Below are 18,745 nucleotides of genomic sequence, written 5' to 3'. Positions count from 1 at the left end.
GGACGGCCAACTCCGTTTGACTTCTATAGATGGTGAAGTACGCTGGCAGTCAAAGTGAAATAAGGCAGAGCAAAATGCTAGAGATCACTTTAGCGCTCATTCAAGGTCACTGTCTTCCACTGTCAGCTGTTTTGTTGCTTTTAGACGAGGGAATGCAGATCGCGTCTAGTTTATAAAAGGGGGCGCTGAAAAATCCATGATGCTTTTTTGTGTTTCAAACAACAGTGTATAGGGTTATATGGAGTAGTTCACCTAAATATGAATCAAATATGAATTCTTGTGCAGAATGCTGAAGAAGATATTTTGAAGAATGTATGACGTGTTTTTCCATATAATGGTGGCTAAAAGGAAGCAAACTTTTAAAGGGGGTTATTTCATGCATTCTGACTTCCTAACACTGTTAAAGAGTTCAATTCCTCATACAAAACACAGGCAAAGTGTCAAAAAAGCATTTGGACACATTACTGAGAGTTTCTGTGCCAAATGCACTTCACCAGGGTTCATACAAGTTTCTGAAAGTTTTTTTTTTTAGCATGAGAGATTCATACGTAACAATATTGCTTTATTTCTTTTATGGGCAATTTCAGTGCAGGAAGTACAGTGGAAGTCCTTATATGGCCTTTTTAAACGAAATAGCACACGCACACACCGCAGGCGGTAAGTAAATTGCAGTGAACAGAACCTTTATCAGTGCTGAAAATCAGTGCTGCCAATTTACCAGTAAGAGAGGTTGTAAGATTACCAGTAATTTACTGGTAAGCGCTATGTGTAAACCAAAAATATAGATTACTGGCATTTAGAACGGACGATGTCAGATCGGGCTGACAGCTTTGGGCCAATCATAACATTTTAATACAGATGACACGTTTACCCCCGCACTGTTTACGGACGTTTCCACACACATGCTGCTTAAAAGTCAAGCACACCTGAAGTTAACATCCACATTTCTTCACCAAAATTGTTTAAAACTACTTACCATCTATTTTCCTAATTGCCGACGCACACCCTCTGAAAAGCCTAATGTGCAAACAGTACTGTTGTTTAAGAAGCATGATCCGTTTGACATGGCCTAATGCAATGTTGTTTGGTTACGAGCAACTTCGCGACTGTCAGCGTTTGCCACAGATGTGAAAACGACAAAATGCGGACCGTGGATATAAAGTCATAACCCGCCATTGTTTACAAATACAACATAAGCTTGCTGCACGCCACAGGTAATTTTCAATTAAAATATGTGATCTGATGAGTTTAAAGCTCTGTTTTACCCTGTTTGTTTCTTCAGAGAGTGCCGCAAGGCACAAGCGCATCGTCCGCTACTGGGTCCTAAAGTACACCCTATTTCTCACAACATACAGACCATAGACAGACAGATGACTTGCTGATTTCTCCTGTGTTTATATGAAAATCTGATTTATTCACTTGTGTTTTATCTTAACTGGATTAACATTTATCTCACGGCCCCAAACGTGCCATGATTAATGTAAATGTTATTTATTTGATGTTTATGCGAACAGAAGTGCACGTACATGTAAAATCATTTTAAAATTAAAATTTTTAATTGTTTGCTAATGATTTAATTTACTGGGATTTGTGAAAATTACTGAAAATCTGTGGTAGTGTTATAGTGATATACATTTTTGATACCATTTCATCTAGTTTGTACTTTGTTTACATTTTGACTCATGCTTTGTGATTGTTTCACTACAATTGCACTTTAATTCTGCTTCTGCCACCTTATTACAATGGATTTAAACTTCGAATTAAGTAATCTGTCATCAATGACAGCTCATTGGATGGAAATTGCCCTTTCTTTTCCATAATTTTTTATACCGTCATAAATATCATTACCACAATAATTCTTAAAATATCATGATGATATAATTTTGAGGCTGTAGGATGAAATACTACTCTATATGAAACCAAGATTAACAGGAGATTAGCAATAACAGCGTGTGTTATGTGAGGTTTAGATGATTAGTTTAATGGTTATTTGGCTTAGGGTTATAAAGTCCATGCATTTCTTTTTTTTAATTAAGAAGAGACAAGATTATTATTATTTTGCTTATGTAACTATAGAGTAAACAAATGCATAACTTGATCTACTGTTTAGGAGGAATCACATTAAGATGAAAAAAGAAACCCCTAAAATTAACTCAGTCATTGCGCTGGTCAACATAAGGCTATATTTTTGTTGTATAACCATTCAATTCTGGTTTGTTCCTCACAGCAAGCTTATTGTGTGGCTTATTATTCAAATGTATTAAAAAGTTTGTAGCCTAATCAAATGGCTTTCCACCTCTTGCCTTAGGGGCGTGTATGTGTGTGTGGCCATGGACTCTGTGTACTGTTTGAGTTGGAAAGTCAGCAATCCTCATCAATCATTTATCAGCTGTAGTGTTGACAACATGACGCACAAAAAGGCAATCAAATGATGGCTTGTGTCTACTAAAGTGAAACAATATATAGTTTGTGTTGTCTAATTTACTGGTTTATTTAATTTCTGACATCAAATGCATTTGGTTCTCTGTTAAGTTTTTTTTTTTTAATTCAGTATATTGGATCCTTTAAAAATAAAACTTTATAAGTCTATAAAAACAAAACACCATGATTTTGTAGTTTTAAAAACTCAATGTCATGTAGGATTCTTCAAGGTCTGTTTGTGATGTTTTATCTATGACATGACAGATCGCTGTTCAACAAGGACACAGGAGACAGAAGAAGCATCACGACTACATTCATTTGAGCTTTTACATCTGTGTTTTTAAAGCTTCAGTAACACACAGGCTGTTTAAAGCACTGGATCAGAGAACAAGTTTGACAGAAACATTGTGTTCCTTGTGTATTAGTCCACTAACCATCTCTTTTAACCATTGCGTATGCTCAGATGTGTGATTTTGTCCCCATTTTTATTTATAAGTGACTCTTTAAGTTCAGCTCTGTATCTGGTTTAGGAAGCCTGTTTTTGACTGGAAATTTAAAATAGTGTCTCAGTGCCTTCCAGTGTAAACAAACATGCAAATGTAATTATTAAAAATTAAAACATGTTTACATGTCTGTTGCACGAACGGTGTCAGTTAGATTTCAGATAAAGAAGCAGATGAAAAACAAAGCTTTCCCAAACATATTCACACATTCTCCTGTAAAATCTTGAGCTGACTCAGTTAAAATTTGGTTCAAGTTTATTGCCTCTCAGGGAAGTGAAATATTGGCAAATGTAACTTACCCTTCTTGATCTCTGTTTACCAAATGCACAGCATAAGACTTTAAAATAATATCCAACTTTTGTTTTGTCTTTCTCGTACTGTAACTCTTACAGTATTTTGACGTCTATGACGTTGAATATAATGTCTGGTGCTTTGTGTTGTCTCTGATTTGATTTCCTTCAGCTAAATATTTAGACTGCACAAGCAGATTAAGAACATTAGCATATCTTTTGTTATGTATTTTAATCTGTTTATAATTATGTACATTTACATTAACTCATAGCCTTGTTTATTTGACCTTACTGAAAGCAGTGGTAACAGTGCAAAGTGAGATTTTAACAGTTAAGTAAAGGATAAATTAAAGTAAAGAAGATAAATTAAAGCGATCATGTTCTTTTTTTTTTTTTACAAATGATCACTGAAACAGAATTGGATTTTACATTGGTAATATTTTTGCTGCCTTAAGTGAAATCAAATTGTCCTTACAAGTAAATTCAACTTATTTCAGAATATTAATCTTTTGCATTACTTTTACTCATTAAATTACGTAACTTGTTTTTATGTTGCACCAACTCACCAAATAAAAATATTAAGTTCAAATGACTTGTGAAGCCACTTTGTACTTTAAATTATAAGACAGCAAAACATAGACGTAACTAACAATATTTTCATACGTGATTAATCAAACGATTATAATAACTGATAAAAACCTAAACTTCTATTTTATTACATTTTTCACTTCTTACAACTTAATAAATACAAGTATTCAGTTAGAAGTGTACTTTAAAAGCCACACATTGAGTTTTACTAATATAATTTTTTATTTTTGTAGCACCTGACTTTATAAATCCACATCTCATGCTGTATGAACAAAAAACGTCTGACTGAGACAGATGGTGATGCGGGAGCATGTGACGTCACAGACCAACTAATCCATAATAATATTCATAGACAACTATTTTCATTAGTTGTTACAGCCCTAAACACATGTTTACAGTGAAATATTTTTACATAACCAAAATAATTCAGTTCTATATATACCTAGCAATGAGTAAAAAAGAAGTAATTTATTACCATTTTTATTGATTACTCTACTTTTACAAATTATTTATATAATCACATAAACGTCGCACACCTGTGTGTGATAGGTGCGTAGGAGAGCAGGACTCGAAAGCCCAAATATTGACAAATAGAAAAAGAGAGGTCCCGCACACTATCCACTTGCAAAAATAGAAATTATTTTATTGCAACGTTTCGATCTCTCGATCTTCTTCAGGCATCAAACTATATATTACACATAAATATATATAAACATAAATAAGATGCATGTTTGATGCCTGAAGAAGATCGAGAGATCGAAACGTTGCAATAAAATAATCTCTATTTTTGCAAGTAGATAGTGTGCGGGACCTCTCTTTTTCTATTTGACAACTTACATCACGTGGTATTAGTACAAATTCTTCATCCACTGATATTTTCACTGAATTGTAGCTGGACATTCCAGTCAGATGGTTAGATTTTAATATTATTTAGTGCTGGTAGTAATTCAGCAATTACACAGCAAAATCACCTAAATATGTTAGATTTTTGGGACTCTCCACAAGGTCACTTCAGTTCAAGATCCACCTCCTCAGTCTGTGATCTGTTTCTTTTTTGTCTTTGTCTATTTCCCAGAAATTTTCCTCAAGGTAGAACTCTGATGTAACTCAGAAATATCTGGATTTTCTCTCTTAGCATTATTGAATAAAGAAATGACAAGAAGATAATTAATAGGTTTCACTTTTGTAATGTTTCAGAACTGAAGTCACATGGTCTTTTCAAAGTAAACAGATGACAGTGCACATTAATATATCAAGATTTTCCAACCATGACATCGACATTAGTTAAAGAAACTAACTGTGCCTTCATAGTGTTTAAAAATCTAGTTTTTAAACCCTTTTTGAGACCATCCCCATCTGCTCTGTTTAGCAGTTTTAAAACTCCCCATTTAAAAGCAAAATGGCTAAATACTAAAATACAGTTTTCTCTGTTGAAATTGTTTGACATTAGGCAAATTAGTTCAACAGTTGAAAGTCCTCTGTGACACTTCAATGATATTCTCACTAAAATTACTGCTGATAAAACACTGCAGGGTTTCCCGCAGAAAATGTGTTAGTTAAGGTGGTAGGGTTGGGGGTGGGCGGGGCTGAGGGCGTGGCAATCAGAGGGGCGGGGCGTATACGCCATGATGAAAATAAAAATATTTTGATTTAAAACACTCAAGTGAAACTTAATTTTGAAGAAACTATGACAAAAAATGAACACATACTAGATTATTGATGAGTTAAATGTTTTTACCTCTAATGGGAATAGCTGCGTGGTGAAGTGAAACTAAAGGTTAATAAACACAAACTAAAGCAGATGTTGCAGAACGTCTCTGTTGAACATTGATAGATGGTGCAAAAATTGTAAAAACTGATTATTTCCCACTATTAATTACATTATCTTAAAGGAGTGTAACTACTGTAGCATGTAAGTTAAATAATGCACATAAATAAAGTGAGCAAGAGCGCTCAACAATTATATCTAATCAACAGGCACCTGAAATCTAGCTAGCAGGTTGCTCAAACAACAAAATCACCTGCTAACTTACTTTACCGCACGACCTACTTAAGGCAGTAGGGTTTCCAAGCTTAGGCGGGCCGCCTTAACTGAAATGTGCTGCGGTAAACCCTGCACTGATACAGGCTTACCAGGCTTTGAATGGTTGTACAGTGTTACAACAAACATCATAAGTTTCAGTCCTGTGATGAAATCTTGATCTGAGCAAGTTGGCTGTTGGCTCATGTTAGATACCCTGCATATGAACTGGATACAGGAGGTTTGTCACATTGTCTTACTTTTTATACCTTGGCTCAGATATTGGAGTGATTCTCTTATACTCTTGAGCTCAGATGCACATTTTTAAGGATGTATTATATTTTCAAGTGTCTGGTTACTTTAAAGTTTAGAGATCTGCTTTCTTAAATTCTGGACATATTGTTGATCAAGTCATCTCTATAGATTTTATCACAGTCTTTCCCTGAAGCCTTCACCTGACCAAGCGGTAACTTGGGAGTGAAGCTATTCCTGGCAATACTGTCATCTAGTCCCAACCTGTCTGTAAAACAGCTTTATCAATAGTTTCACATTACAGGAAATGCTGGTATTTTTTCATTATTGTATGAAAACGGCTTTAAGCAGTCATGGATATGTTAAGTCTGACATGCCAAGATGATATTTTAAGGATTATCTGATGCGACTTAACACAGTATCAGAGAGTGTTTGGTTACAAATCAGCTGATCTTTGAATCCTCAGCTAATAGCGCTGCTGGACTGCAGTTTTTTTGTAGCGTGAATCTCATGAAATAAAATGAAAGGATTGTGCTGAACTGTAGTACGAGCGGTTGGCTCGTGTGAAACTGAATTGCCGTTGGTCATGTAGGTCCTGTGTCTCTGGACGCGAGAGATGCAAGTAAATGTCCTTGTTTTGCTTTTGTGTGTGCTGGTATTTCAGTGGCACGCTGGCTATTGTTTCTCATGCTGTTGTGTTAATGGAAAGCAACATTGTGAGGGTATATTTAATGTCAGTGCAAAAATAGTTGAACACTGATGGCATCATATAAGCTATACCGTACTGAGAAAACACTCTGTAGCTATATGGGCTGAATTTAGATCAGCATTTGGTTTGAGACTAACTAAACCCACCCCAGTGCCATCCAGAGTAGTCCAGTTTTCATGTATGCAATCACTCTGGGCAGATAATATTTTCATCGCTTTGATTTAACAACACTATGGCTGTCGTAGACAGATCAGATATATCAAATGCCATTATTTGATGTGTTTATGATATACAAGATATATGGAGGAACATCAGCCAGCAGCTGGTGTAGAGAATGAGCTGAAAGATCTCTGAACGCTTTGGACTGAGCTTTGAGTTCATAATGGATATTTTTCAGTCTGTGTATTTATATGCATGTATCACATTGTTTTTGCACCAAGCACGCTTGCATATCCTAACCATGATTGAAACTCACAAGTGACTCAAATACAAATACATGCTCATTACAAATGATTGACCCAGCGCTTTTTCATGTAAGGCACTTTCCAATAGAGTCTAATATTATCATGTTGACACATAGAAATATAACACTTCAGGACTGAATAAATTATTTCTTCATCCACCATTGAGAATTAAATTGCAGTGCATTTTTCATGCCTAAATTATATGCAGCGCTACCTTAAATTTTGGTTAAAACCGTGTCTCAGGCAGGGTTCCCACCATCCTGAAATAAACGTGGAAAATACGAGTTTTTTTATTTCCAGCCCTGGAAAAAGACTAAAGATATTATGGAACTTCCCAGTCAAACGTATAACATAGTGTATAACTAAACATAAAACTGTATAATTATGTAAAGGTACTCACTGTGAAACTATTTATAAAATCCTGAACAGTAATTTTCAATGACTACAAAAGCTCTACACTAGTACATTAATTGTAGTGGATACATTTAGTGACGCAAGTTTATTGTTCAGAAGCTGGTGGATTTCTGTTTAAGACACGACACATCAGCTCTGGACCTGTAAGCTTCAGTAATGTTATCTAGATAGACAGCTTAGTAGGTTTTGGAGCAGAGCTTATGTAAGCAATAAGGTTCTTGAGGCTGTGCTGTATTGTGCATAAGGCCCAAGTGTAGTTGGTTATTTACGAACACACAGCCTTGCAAAGTATACTTTACTTGACACGTACACAGACCTTCGACAAATCACAATATCTTTTGAGTTAACTTCAGATGTGTGACCTTAAAGGGTCTTTTTAAAAAAAATATGCTCATTTTCCAGCTCCCATTATAGTTAAACATTAGATTTTTACCATTTTGGAATCCATTCAGCTGATCTCCGGGTCTGCACTTTTAGCATAGCTTAGCATAATCCATTGAATCTGATTAGACCATTAGCATTGCGCTAAAAAAAATAACCAAAGAGTTTTGATGTTTTTCCTATTTGGGGCTTGACTCTTCTGTAGTTACATCGTGTGCTAGGACCGACGGAAAATTAAAAGTTGTGATTTTCTAGGCAGATATGGCTAAGAACTATACACTCATTCTGCTGTAATAATCACGGACTTTGCTGCTGTAACATGGCTGCAGGAGGCGCAATGATATTACGCAGCAGCAGAAAATAGTCCCCAGGGCTCGAGACTAACTTTTTTTACTGGTTGCACTGGTGCGCCTTACTTTTTTTCTTGGGTGCACCAGAACAAAAGTTAGGTGCACCCAAAATTTTGACCATCGCGTTTAACGCCACAGTTTTACAAGCATCCAACCCTGTTACCTGCACGAGGATGCTGGCATCCTAAAGAGTTCTTTATTTACATTAATTCAAAGTTACTGTTAGTTTAAATTAGAGATGTTCCGATGCCATTTTTCTCTTCCCGATACCGATTCCGATACCTGGGCTCAGGGTATCGGCCGATACCGAGTACCGATCTGATACCTGGGTGTGTCTCTGTATAATATACAGCTGTACATACTACTAGCCCTGTATGAATGCATATAACTGTTTTATGGTGTGCTTCAGACTTTTTCCTTTATAAAACATTAACAAATACATACAGTGAACTAGTATTTTTATTATCTGAAAGACATTTAACAGTAATATTTATTTTTCTTATGAGAAAATCAGCCACAAATCTAACACTGTAAACTGAAAGGCTGTTTTAGTTTTAGAATAATTGGAAAAATCTGTGGAATTCTTCGGGATGGTTTTAAATTAAAGAATTTAAGCTATTAAATAGTACAAAATTGCATCTAAAATAATTACTTTTTAAAGGCTTACAATTAAAATGAATACACCAAACCAATGAGTCCTCTGAATTAAACTGGACCAACATGAACCAGATAATGTGCTTGTCAATATAGAATTATAGTTTGTAGCCTAAAATGACATATATTATTGTTAATATATATTATAGCAAAATAAAAGCTTGTGTTACTACGTTCTTATTATGAATTAAGCACGTATGAAGATAATTTCATAATTTTTACAACGCAATGTAAACTAACAAGAGCAGTCTTGTAAACTGATTTGAAATGGTAATGTGTGCTGACTTTTGCGTCACGTAGACGACAGAGACAAGTAAGATCTGCGGTTAAACTCAGTGGTAAGTTTTATTTCATCTCATATATCAAACGGTTCATACTCTTATCATTAAAAACAATCACAGCAAACAGCACACGCAGGGTTCATGTACTTGTCAATGCCGCTCACAAACGCATAATGGTATGTGTGCTTGTTGTCAATGACATCTCAAATCTCAAGCGCGGGGTATGTGTGCTGGTCAATCACGGGCATTAAATCTGCGGAGTTCTCCGTGGAAATCTGCGGGCGCGGGTTCCGTTGAGACATGTCAATGTTTTATTAGTCTAAAATACTTAGAAACAGCGGACATACGGCTGCATGCTTTCATTCCTTCGCCGCTCTAAGTAAACAATGGTTGCGTCACGCGTGTGGTAACTTCCTGGTGTTCGCATTCAGAGCAGCGAAGAAGAAATGAGTGTCGCTTTGCAGCGTTAGCTTTAGTGTTAGCTATAACGGGCATAACTAGGTTTATTAGGAAAATGGTATCGGATTGGTACATGGGTTCAAGTACTCGCCGATTCCGATGCCAGAATTTTTTGTGGTATCGGCCGCATTTCCGATACTGGTATCGGAATCGGAACAACTCTAGTTTAAATGTACTTACCTAAAAAAAACTATATGGCATTAAAAAACGTTAAGACTTAAGGTTCAGTTTTTGACCTTTATTTTATTCAGAAAATCCTATAGTAACAGTGATGTCTTCATTTTTGTCCGGAGTTATGAATTTGTATTTAATTTTTAAGTATGACCCTTAGTTGCTGTCATTGAGAGAATTCTGTACTGTATAACGTTAATGTTAAACGTGCTGTTAGCGTGCTCTGTAAATATAAGATATGTTTTAGGAATAATTTCGACAGGTTAAGCGTCTTTTTAGGTAAACTTAAGCTTCTTTTTGAAAGAAAGGCGTTTGATACAAAGAAATGAGGGATTAAAACCCTGAATAGAAATTTGTGAGTAATAATAATAAAATAATAAACTCTTTTCAATGTAACATTGCTGTACTTTGGGTTGTAGAGGTTTTTAATCCGTCGAACGGCTGGTGGCACCAGTGCAATCTAATATTTTTTTAAGGCGCACCATTGAGAAATTAGGGCTATATTGGTCGCACTTTCAAACCCTGGTCCCCTTAGTAACTTTCAATGGCAGGGGCCTATTTTCGGGCAGTGCTTGTACGAAACTTATACAAACTCTGGCGAAGTGCATTCGGCACAGATATACTCTGTAACACATTCAACTGCTTTTTTGACACGTTGCCTATGTTTAGCATGAGGAAACAACTCTTAAACTGTGTTAATAAGTCAGAATGCATGAAACCACCTCTTTAAATAAATGTGCACGGTGCAGCATGCGCTGTATGAAGAAACCACCCCTGACTTATAATTACCGTATAAGCGCACAACAAGGTTGCTCTTAATAAAGTGGACGCGTGTTCGTGCTGCCCGGCTGTGAAGTCACAGACCAACTAATCAATAATGAAATTCTGTGACAACACATTTCATTATCGATTATTATCGACTAGTTGTTGCATTCCTAGAGTCAAGTGAGGGATACTTTGCATTTGACACAGTGTACGCTCACTTGGGCATAAAAAAATTATACTTGGGCCTTATGCACATGGGCATGAAGTCAGTGCAACTCCTTTAGTCGTGACTTATTCATGATACAGCACTAGCCTCAAGTATCACTTTTATAAAGAGTTTATCTCACAATACAAATATTACAAAAATGTATTAATTCAACTTTCATGAAGTAAAATTACTAAAAGCCTTCCTTTCGCCGGTAAAAAAGTTGGCTGTGACCGACAGTGAACAGTAACAGAATATGTTTCATATACGTTTACATTGTTGAGGATGCTGTGCAGTGATACACAGAATCGTTGAGTGCTACGGTCCTAGCTGTGTGTTGTTATTATTAATAAAACACAGCTAATGATCAATCAGAATGAAGCACTGACACCACACATGAATCTGTTACTGAAATGTATAATGGTTACTGTATGTGTGTGTTTGTACTCAAGTAACCTGAGTTCTGGTAATCTATCAGACAGACTTATTTAAATGAGCGTTGACTGAACCTTCAGCACAACCTCACACAAAGAGACATTAATGCCGTTCAATGAGATCACCGCAGCCATTTGTAGCTAAGCAGCCACTTGGACTTCCTGCGTCCCCATGGCAACACTCCGTAAGCGGTGTTCAGTGACCTGGTAACCCGTGTAACCAGGACTGATGTTAAAGCAGAACGCTCCTCCTGTGAACTTTTTCAAGTGATGACGTAAACAAATCATTTGAATCATTGTGTTGATCACGTGCATTGCAACGATGCTTACTTGAAGCGCAGTATTGAAGAGTTCCCAACTATTCTGGACTTTTATTTGATTTATTATTTAAAATGTTTCAGTTTTGTAATGAAAGCGAATAATATGTTGGCACAGTTTTATTTCTGTGTATTTAAAGTCATGCATTCAACATACTCTTTCAGATCCAGGGTTTGAGTCAAGTGATCCTAAATGTTTGAGTAGATCTGATTAGCTGAATGGAAATTCACAACTATTTTTAGAGATACCTTCCTGGAAATTATTTTGTGGTTATATCTTAAGGGTTTGAAATAGTGACACTGTTGTTTTTGTCTTTAGGGCACCAGAGATCATTCTTGGCCTGCCTTTTTGTGAAGCCATAGACATGTGGTCGCTGGGATGTGTGATTGCAGAGCTCTTTTTGGGATGGCCTCTCTACCCAGGAGCCCTCGAGTATGATCAGGTAACAAACATACCCACTTTTCTTTTATCATCACTCCCTCCTGTCCTGTCACCTTTCTGACTAGGCTTTACAGAGCATGTCTCTGTCATATTTTCCTCCAATTAAAAGACAAAGTTGTGTTTTTTTTATTGTGATTGGTCAACAGGTAATGTTATTTTTTTTTTAATTTTTTTTTTTGATAACAGGAAGTGTGGCCGATGGCTGATATAATTTTGATGCACTGTAAATAATTTACTTCAATAGAGAAAAAATTTGATATTGGTCATTCCAAGTTGTTTTTTTAGTGTTTGAGTATATTTAAAGGGGTCATATGATGAGATTTTTTTTAAGATGTCAAATTAATCTTTGGTGTCCCCATAGTATGTATGTGAAGTTTTAGCTCAAAATACCGCACAGATAATTTATTATAGCATGTTGAAATTGCCACTTTGTAGCAAGGTTATTATAGTTTTGCATTTTTCATTAGTTTTTATTTTTATTTCGTTTTGACTTTTTGTTTTCAAATTCAGTTTAGTTTTAATTAGTTTTTGAAGTGGGTTTGCTAGTTTAGTTTAGTTTTTATTTTTTCGAAAATGCTTAGTTTTAGTTTAGTTTTTATTAGTTTTAGTGTTAGTTTTTAGTCTTTTTTGTAATTTGGGTTATTTGTCAGGGGCAAGATTCAAAAAGGTCAGAAAAAGAATTGTGTAATATTAACTCAACAAAAACATCATACAATTTTAGAAAATATTAATTCAAAAATAAAACCAGTACATAAAATGTACATATGGGCACAAATATGTAAACAGTCTCAAGTTCAACACTCCACAGTAAGTGCAAAATGTGATGTGTGCCAGTAAAAAACTTAAAGAGCCAACAGACTAAAGACATACATGAACCGCATTTATGCAACCCATTTTTGAGCCACAAGAAGACATTTCTGTCAGATTGTCAGAGAGTGCAGTCTGAGACAAGACCATGACAAATAACCAGAGGTGAAAAGAAGTAATCTAAAGAAATAAATACTCAAGTAGCGAGTTAATAGTTACTCTTGAGAAAAAAAATACACACATACATGCACACACAGTATACAGTGCACACCATAAGTATCAGGACAGTAAAGACAAAAGTTTGCTGTGGAGACCAAAAATTGGTAAGATGAATATCAGTGTGTCAGAAGTACAGAAGTCACATTTGATCAACCTTTGATTATGTTTAACACATGCTTTAACAACAAAGAAAAACAGCCTTTAATGCTGACTTGTATGTTGTACCCAAATGCAAAACTCAAAAGAAATGGATCAAACTGACACTACATATGTGTGTGAACAATTAATGCATTAGGACACAGTTCACTTGAACACTTCTGAGTTAATGGTCTCAACGTGGCCACATTAGATAGTATTAAAATACAAACGTGTTGTGTTATTGAGTTGGAATAGTGTGCATGTTAAAACAGGTGACATTTCTGTACTTTTGTCTGTTTATCTTTTAATGTTTAGACACTTCTTGACTCCACAGCAAACTGAGGATTTTTGCCTGTTTGTCTGAAAACTTAATGTTGATGTATACAGCTTATAGCTGAAATATCAGACAAGTAAACCGACAGTGTTTTGCATTCAGTTATGCATATTAAAGTTCACTCAGAGAATATCCTAAGATGGTCATCGACAGAATACAAACTGATTTTAGAAAATAACTCATGTTTTCTTATGTTGTGAACCTCATGTCACGTGTGTGTGTTGTGAGAAGCACTTACAGTACAGTAGACAGCGACGTCAATCATCGATGGACTTTCTTCATTCAGTCACGTGTTCACAGTGCTTCTGGAGTATCCTTAAATGTTTCTGACGAAGAACAGGTCGCGCGTATATAATGGCAGTTACACTTGTGAATTTTAGCTTTTAGTTAAAAGATTAGTAAATTCATATTCACGTAATACAACACTTTATGTTTGCGTGTTTAGACACAAGCAAAACCGCATCAAACGATTCAGTTGTTGCAGCGATCTAAACAATTCATTTAAACTGATTCGAAAACCAATTCAAAACGTTTGGCCCGTTTGCTTTGTAAAGAATCGACTCAAAAGACTCATTTATTTGCAACACCTTGTAAGGAATCAACTTAAACGAGTCATTGATTCGCGAATGTGTGTATGTGACACTGCGTGAATGAGAGACGCATGGAAAGGAATTTGAAGTGTTTTTTGCTCTATAAAAGACAAAGACGAAAACTAAGGACATTTAATCTATATTTTTATTTTATTTTAGTTAGTTTTGCCAGACACACATTACAGTTTTAGTTAGTTATCGTTTTTTTGTGATGACTCGTTTTTATTTTTATTTCAGTTAACGACAATGTTTTTTCCCATCTAGTTTTCGTTTTTTCGTTAGTTTTCGTTAACGATTATAACCTTGCTTTGTAGGTACGAGCAAAAATGTGCCATTTTTGGATGTCCTTTGAAATGCACATGATCACCATGATGGTAAAAAAATCTAAAGTTTAGTTTCATGTGCTCATGTGAAACTTTCATGTGCTCACGGGAAACCTTCATGTGCAGAATTTTTTTTAAGTTAAGCTTCGTGTGAGCACGCGAAAGATTCACGTGAGCACGTGAAACTAAACGCGGTAGTTTCACATGGGCACACGGTAGTTTCACATTGGCACGCGAAACTAAACTTTATTTAATTTTTGCTCCATGTCCCCTTAGGGGCTCCGTAGTGATTTGTTAAAATTGAAACTGTAAATTTTTTTCTCTCTTAACTATATGGCAGTACCATGGTTGCATAGTGCAGATTAATGGGTGGTGGTGTTGTAATTATACTTGCTACCTACGTCACAAAATAGGCGAAATCTGAAAGACCAAATTTTTCACATGGTTTACCAAAACAAAGTTACTGGGTTGATCTTTTTCAAGTTTTCTAGGTTGATAAAAGTACTGGGGACCCAATTATAGCACTTACACATGGAAAATATTTTCACACAAATTACCCATTTAAGAGGACATTTTTCAAATGTTTTACTTCTGTAGGATTATGTAGGAATTAGGGATGCATATCAATTAATCGCGATTAATCTATAGCAGAATAAAAGTTTTTGTTTACATCATATATGTGTGTGAACTGTGTATAATAATTATGTAAATATAAATATGCACACATGCATGTATAATTTTAAGAAAAAAATATATTTATATATTAAGTATTTATTTTTATATATAATATAAATTATACACAAATATACAAATGTATATACACATGTAAACATTGCTTAAATATATACATGCATGTGTGTGCATTTAACTATACAAAGTTATTATACACAGTACACACACATATATGATTTAAACAAAAACTTTTATTCTGCTATAGATTAATCGCGATTAATTGATATGCATCCCTAGTAGGAATGATGCAGATTAATGTTGTGATAAATTAGTTATATTTTTATATTTAAATTTTTTGTTTTTATTTCTTTTGATTTTAGAAAGAAGGTGTCATGTTTTCAAGAGTCTTTCTTTCCTTCTCTCTTCTTTAAAGTCGCCATGAAACGGAAGTATCAATTGCCTAATTTTCCCCATGGTGACGTGTATCCGAGTAAAACCAGCCTCTGAAATGAAATAAGGCAGGGCTGGATTTGAATTTGTCCATCGAGCTCTGATTGGGTCATTTGAAGTTTTGTCGTGTTGCTAATTGCTAATCGCAGCGATATTCTCCCGGACCCCCCCCACTTGCCATACTTTATGACCGGAAGTAAAGAGAGATCGTTTTTAGGAGGGGAGGAGATTTACATTTTTGATTAAAGATTATGAGGGCACATGAATTTTTAAAAATTAATGAAGCTCACAGATAAATCATTTTTAAAAAAATACCACAATATTACAAAACAAATTGCCGTTTTTTAATTTTACTTTTATTGCGACTTTAAGTCTTCTTTTATAGTCTCTTTGATATACACGAGCACACAGTGAACTTGCTTGCGAGTTCTCTCATATTTCTCCTCTTGACGTAATCTGTTTAGCACAGAGTCGTGGTATGTGCTCTCAGACCCAAACAATCTCCAGAAGAATCTCCACGGCTCTGTTTTCAGCAACTGTTGGCACACAAGTGTCAGTATGTGTTTATTTGTGCACACTGCTACTGTGCATGTCTTGAGCATGCATACTTCATGATCCACGCTTTCTTGTAGGCTCCAAGCCTTTCCCTTCTGCTGCCCGACCCTTTAAATGCCCCGGGGTGAATCTTAGAGGAGGGGCAGCTGGACACCAAGCTTAGTTTAGAACACTGTTTCTGAGGAGGGTTTGAAAGAAGTCCCAGTCGCCTCGCTCTTGAAAGGAAGGGTGCGCGGGAATGTAAGGGCTTTGATGGGTTTCCCGTAATCTCTTTGCGCTTTTGGATCACTAATGCACAAGGGTTGGATGATCCTAGCAGGTACATGTGCTCCGGTCTTAAAATTAAGAGCCCCTTAACATCCCATATGTAACTCGTTATTATGCCAGGTGTCATTTTTCATTATTACCACAACCATTTAAATGTGTCCATGCGCTAAAAATGAGCCTGTTTAAGCCTGACAATGATTGAGATTGAATAAGTTCCTGTTGTGAGAATCCATTAGAAGACCGCTTAATATCCAGATCCATATGGAAGGGTTTTTCCTGGTCTCTCAACTGGATAATAGGAGCATATGTATTTTTCATAGTTGCTGTGCAATGTGCTGTACATAGAAAGTAGCTAATTTTGTTTTCCAACATCAAAAGACTTCCTCTCTCCAACCCCCCCCCCCCCCCCCCAACTAAAGCAATGGCAAATCCAGACATTGCGAAATAACTGATGGACAGAACGCTGGACTTTCTTTTTACTACAGCAGGTCTTTAAGCACATCAAATATTGTTGCTGTTTATCACTGTATAGTTAACTCTTTCCCCGCCATTGACAAGTTAACTCGTCAATTAAGTAAAAACGCTTCCCTGCCAATGACAAGTATTTCCGGCAATCTATAATACCGCTATTATCACCAGGTGGCGCGCTTCTGCAACTTATAAAACATGGAAGTATCACCCTAGGGCAAAAAGTTTTGAGGATCACTCCGAATCTGATCTCTACCAAAAGTCCTTCACAAAAATGCAATTATCTCAGCTTTTTGCTCAAAATTTGGTGTTTTTGAAGAAACCTACCCATATTTGAGAGGTGATATGAAAAGAGAACCAATGAAGGTAGGATGAACACAAAACACTTTCATTTGATATGTTGTATGTTTATATATTTTAAGAAGAACATTTTCTGCAAGGCATTGAACTTTTGTAAAAATCTTGAAAAATGCTGGCGCTGGTTGGCAAATAAAAAAAACGCTGGTGGGGTAAGAGTTAACACTGGTTTAAATAGTTATCTATTTGTTTGTTTGCTCAGAGGAAACCTCTGAAAGTCTTTTTATGTTGAATTTGTATTTGAGATTCATGTGTTAGATCTGACAACCGATGGATCCTGGGTCTATGTGTGGGGTGTCACCTCTCTAACTTAGGTGTGATTCCAATATAGACACTAACATGTCCTGTGATTTCCCTTCCCGTGTACACATCCACACTCCTACTTCATGAGGGTGTTCAATTTAATCCCACACAGCAGAAGATATTTATAGGCAAAATGAACGCCCCATTATGGCACCAATAGCAGGGCCTTTCACGGGGCACATCTCACAGTCACGTGAGACCCTCCTTCAGCAGTGCCCTTATATTACAGCAAGTGTCTCTTAGATATCTTTAATGTTAAAGGTGCCGTAGAATATAAAACTGTATTTATCAAGGCATAGATGAATGATAAGAGATGTGTACATGGTAACGAGTCTCAAACGCGAAACATTAAATTAATTACAATGTTGTTACAATGCTAAAAACAAGGTTGTTGATTGCTGAGTTAGCATTATATGCTAGTTAATCCTATATGCTAACATTTAGGCTGAAGTTCTACTATTGACGTTACAGTTACGTTTTGTAAGTCCATACTGAGAAAAAAACACAAACTTACCACTCAGAAACGTCCATTAACAATCTCCAAACAATTCAAATTTTGTATCTTCGTCTGATAGAGGCTCAAACATAAGGTCTGTTTACACACACACACAGAATTAGTATTATGAATAAGAAGTATTATGGTGCAAACAAAAACAGATGTGATGTCTGTATGTCGCCTCACCAGGTTTTAGGAGGTTAAAGGAGCTGTTTTTAACCTTGACATCTAGAAGTTTAACATTGTACTGCAGTCGAAATACAAAATATTGGAGACATTTTTTCCTCTTGGGGTGCCAGACACATACAGCAGCACAACTGACAACAGAAAGCAAAAGTTTATCTGCTCATTTTTTACATTTGCCATGTTTTTGTTGTCTGGAAATTACAAACCCGCTCATGTGGATTTTTATAACTTTGCGGCTCGTAACTGAGGTTGCGTCCACCGGAGGTCGCGTTTATGGGTCATTGCTGTCTCATTTAAGCGACCGTGATGGCTGGCAACCGAGCTGTCGAAATACACTATTGGGTAAGTTGGCAGTGGGCAGAATCACACAGACCAAAGCAAAATGGTCATTCTGACACAGAGGACTCGTTTTAAATAAGAAAATGGATGGTTACAGCATTGTTTTTCAGAGAAACAGATT

At 36.0% G+C, this 18,745-nt stretch overlaps 1 protein-coding gene across 3 annotated transcripts in view; it reads left to right on the top strand.

The window, feature by feature from the left end:
- Positions 1 to 18,745, top strand: part of hipk3b (homeodomain interacting protein kinase 3b) — a 57,042-nt gene that overhangs the window by 16,186 nt on the left and 22,111 nt on the right. For all 3 annotated transcript variants that reach the window (XM_055173570.2, XM_055173571.2, XM_055173572.2), the window contains exon 3: positions 11,998 to 12,121. In XM_055173570.2, the coding sequence (XP_055029545.2) occupies positions 11,998 to 12,121 (124 nt within the window). The remainder of the gene's footprint in view (positions 1 to 11,997; positions 12,122 to 18,745) is intronic.

Source organism: Misgurnus anguillicaudatus, chromosome 15 (assembly GCF_027580225.2).
Source record: "Misgurnus anguillicaudatus chromosome 15, ASM2758022v2, whole genome shotgun sequence".
Classification (NCBI taxonomy): domain Eukaryota; kingdom Metazoa; phylum Chordata; class Actinopteri; order Cypriniformes; family Cobitidae; genus Misgurnus; species Misgurnus anguillicaudatus.
This window is presented reverse-complemented; position numbering and strand designations above follow the sequence as displayed.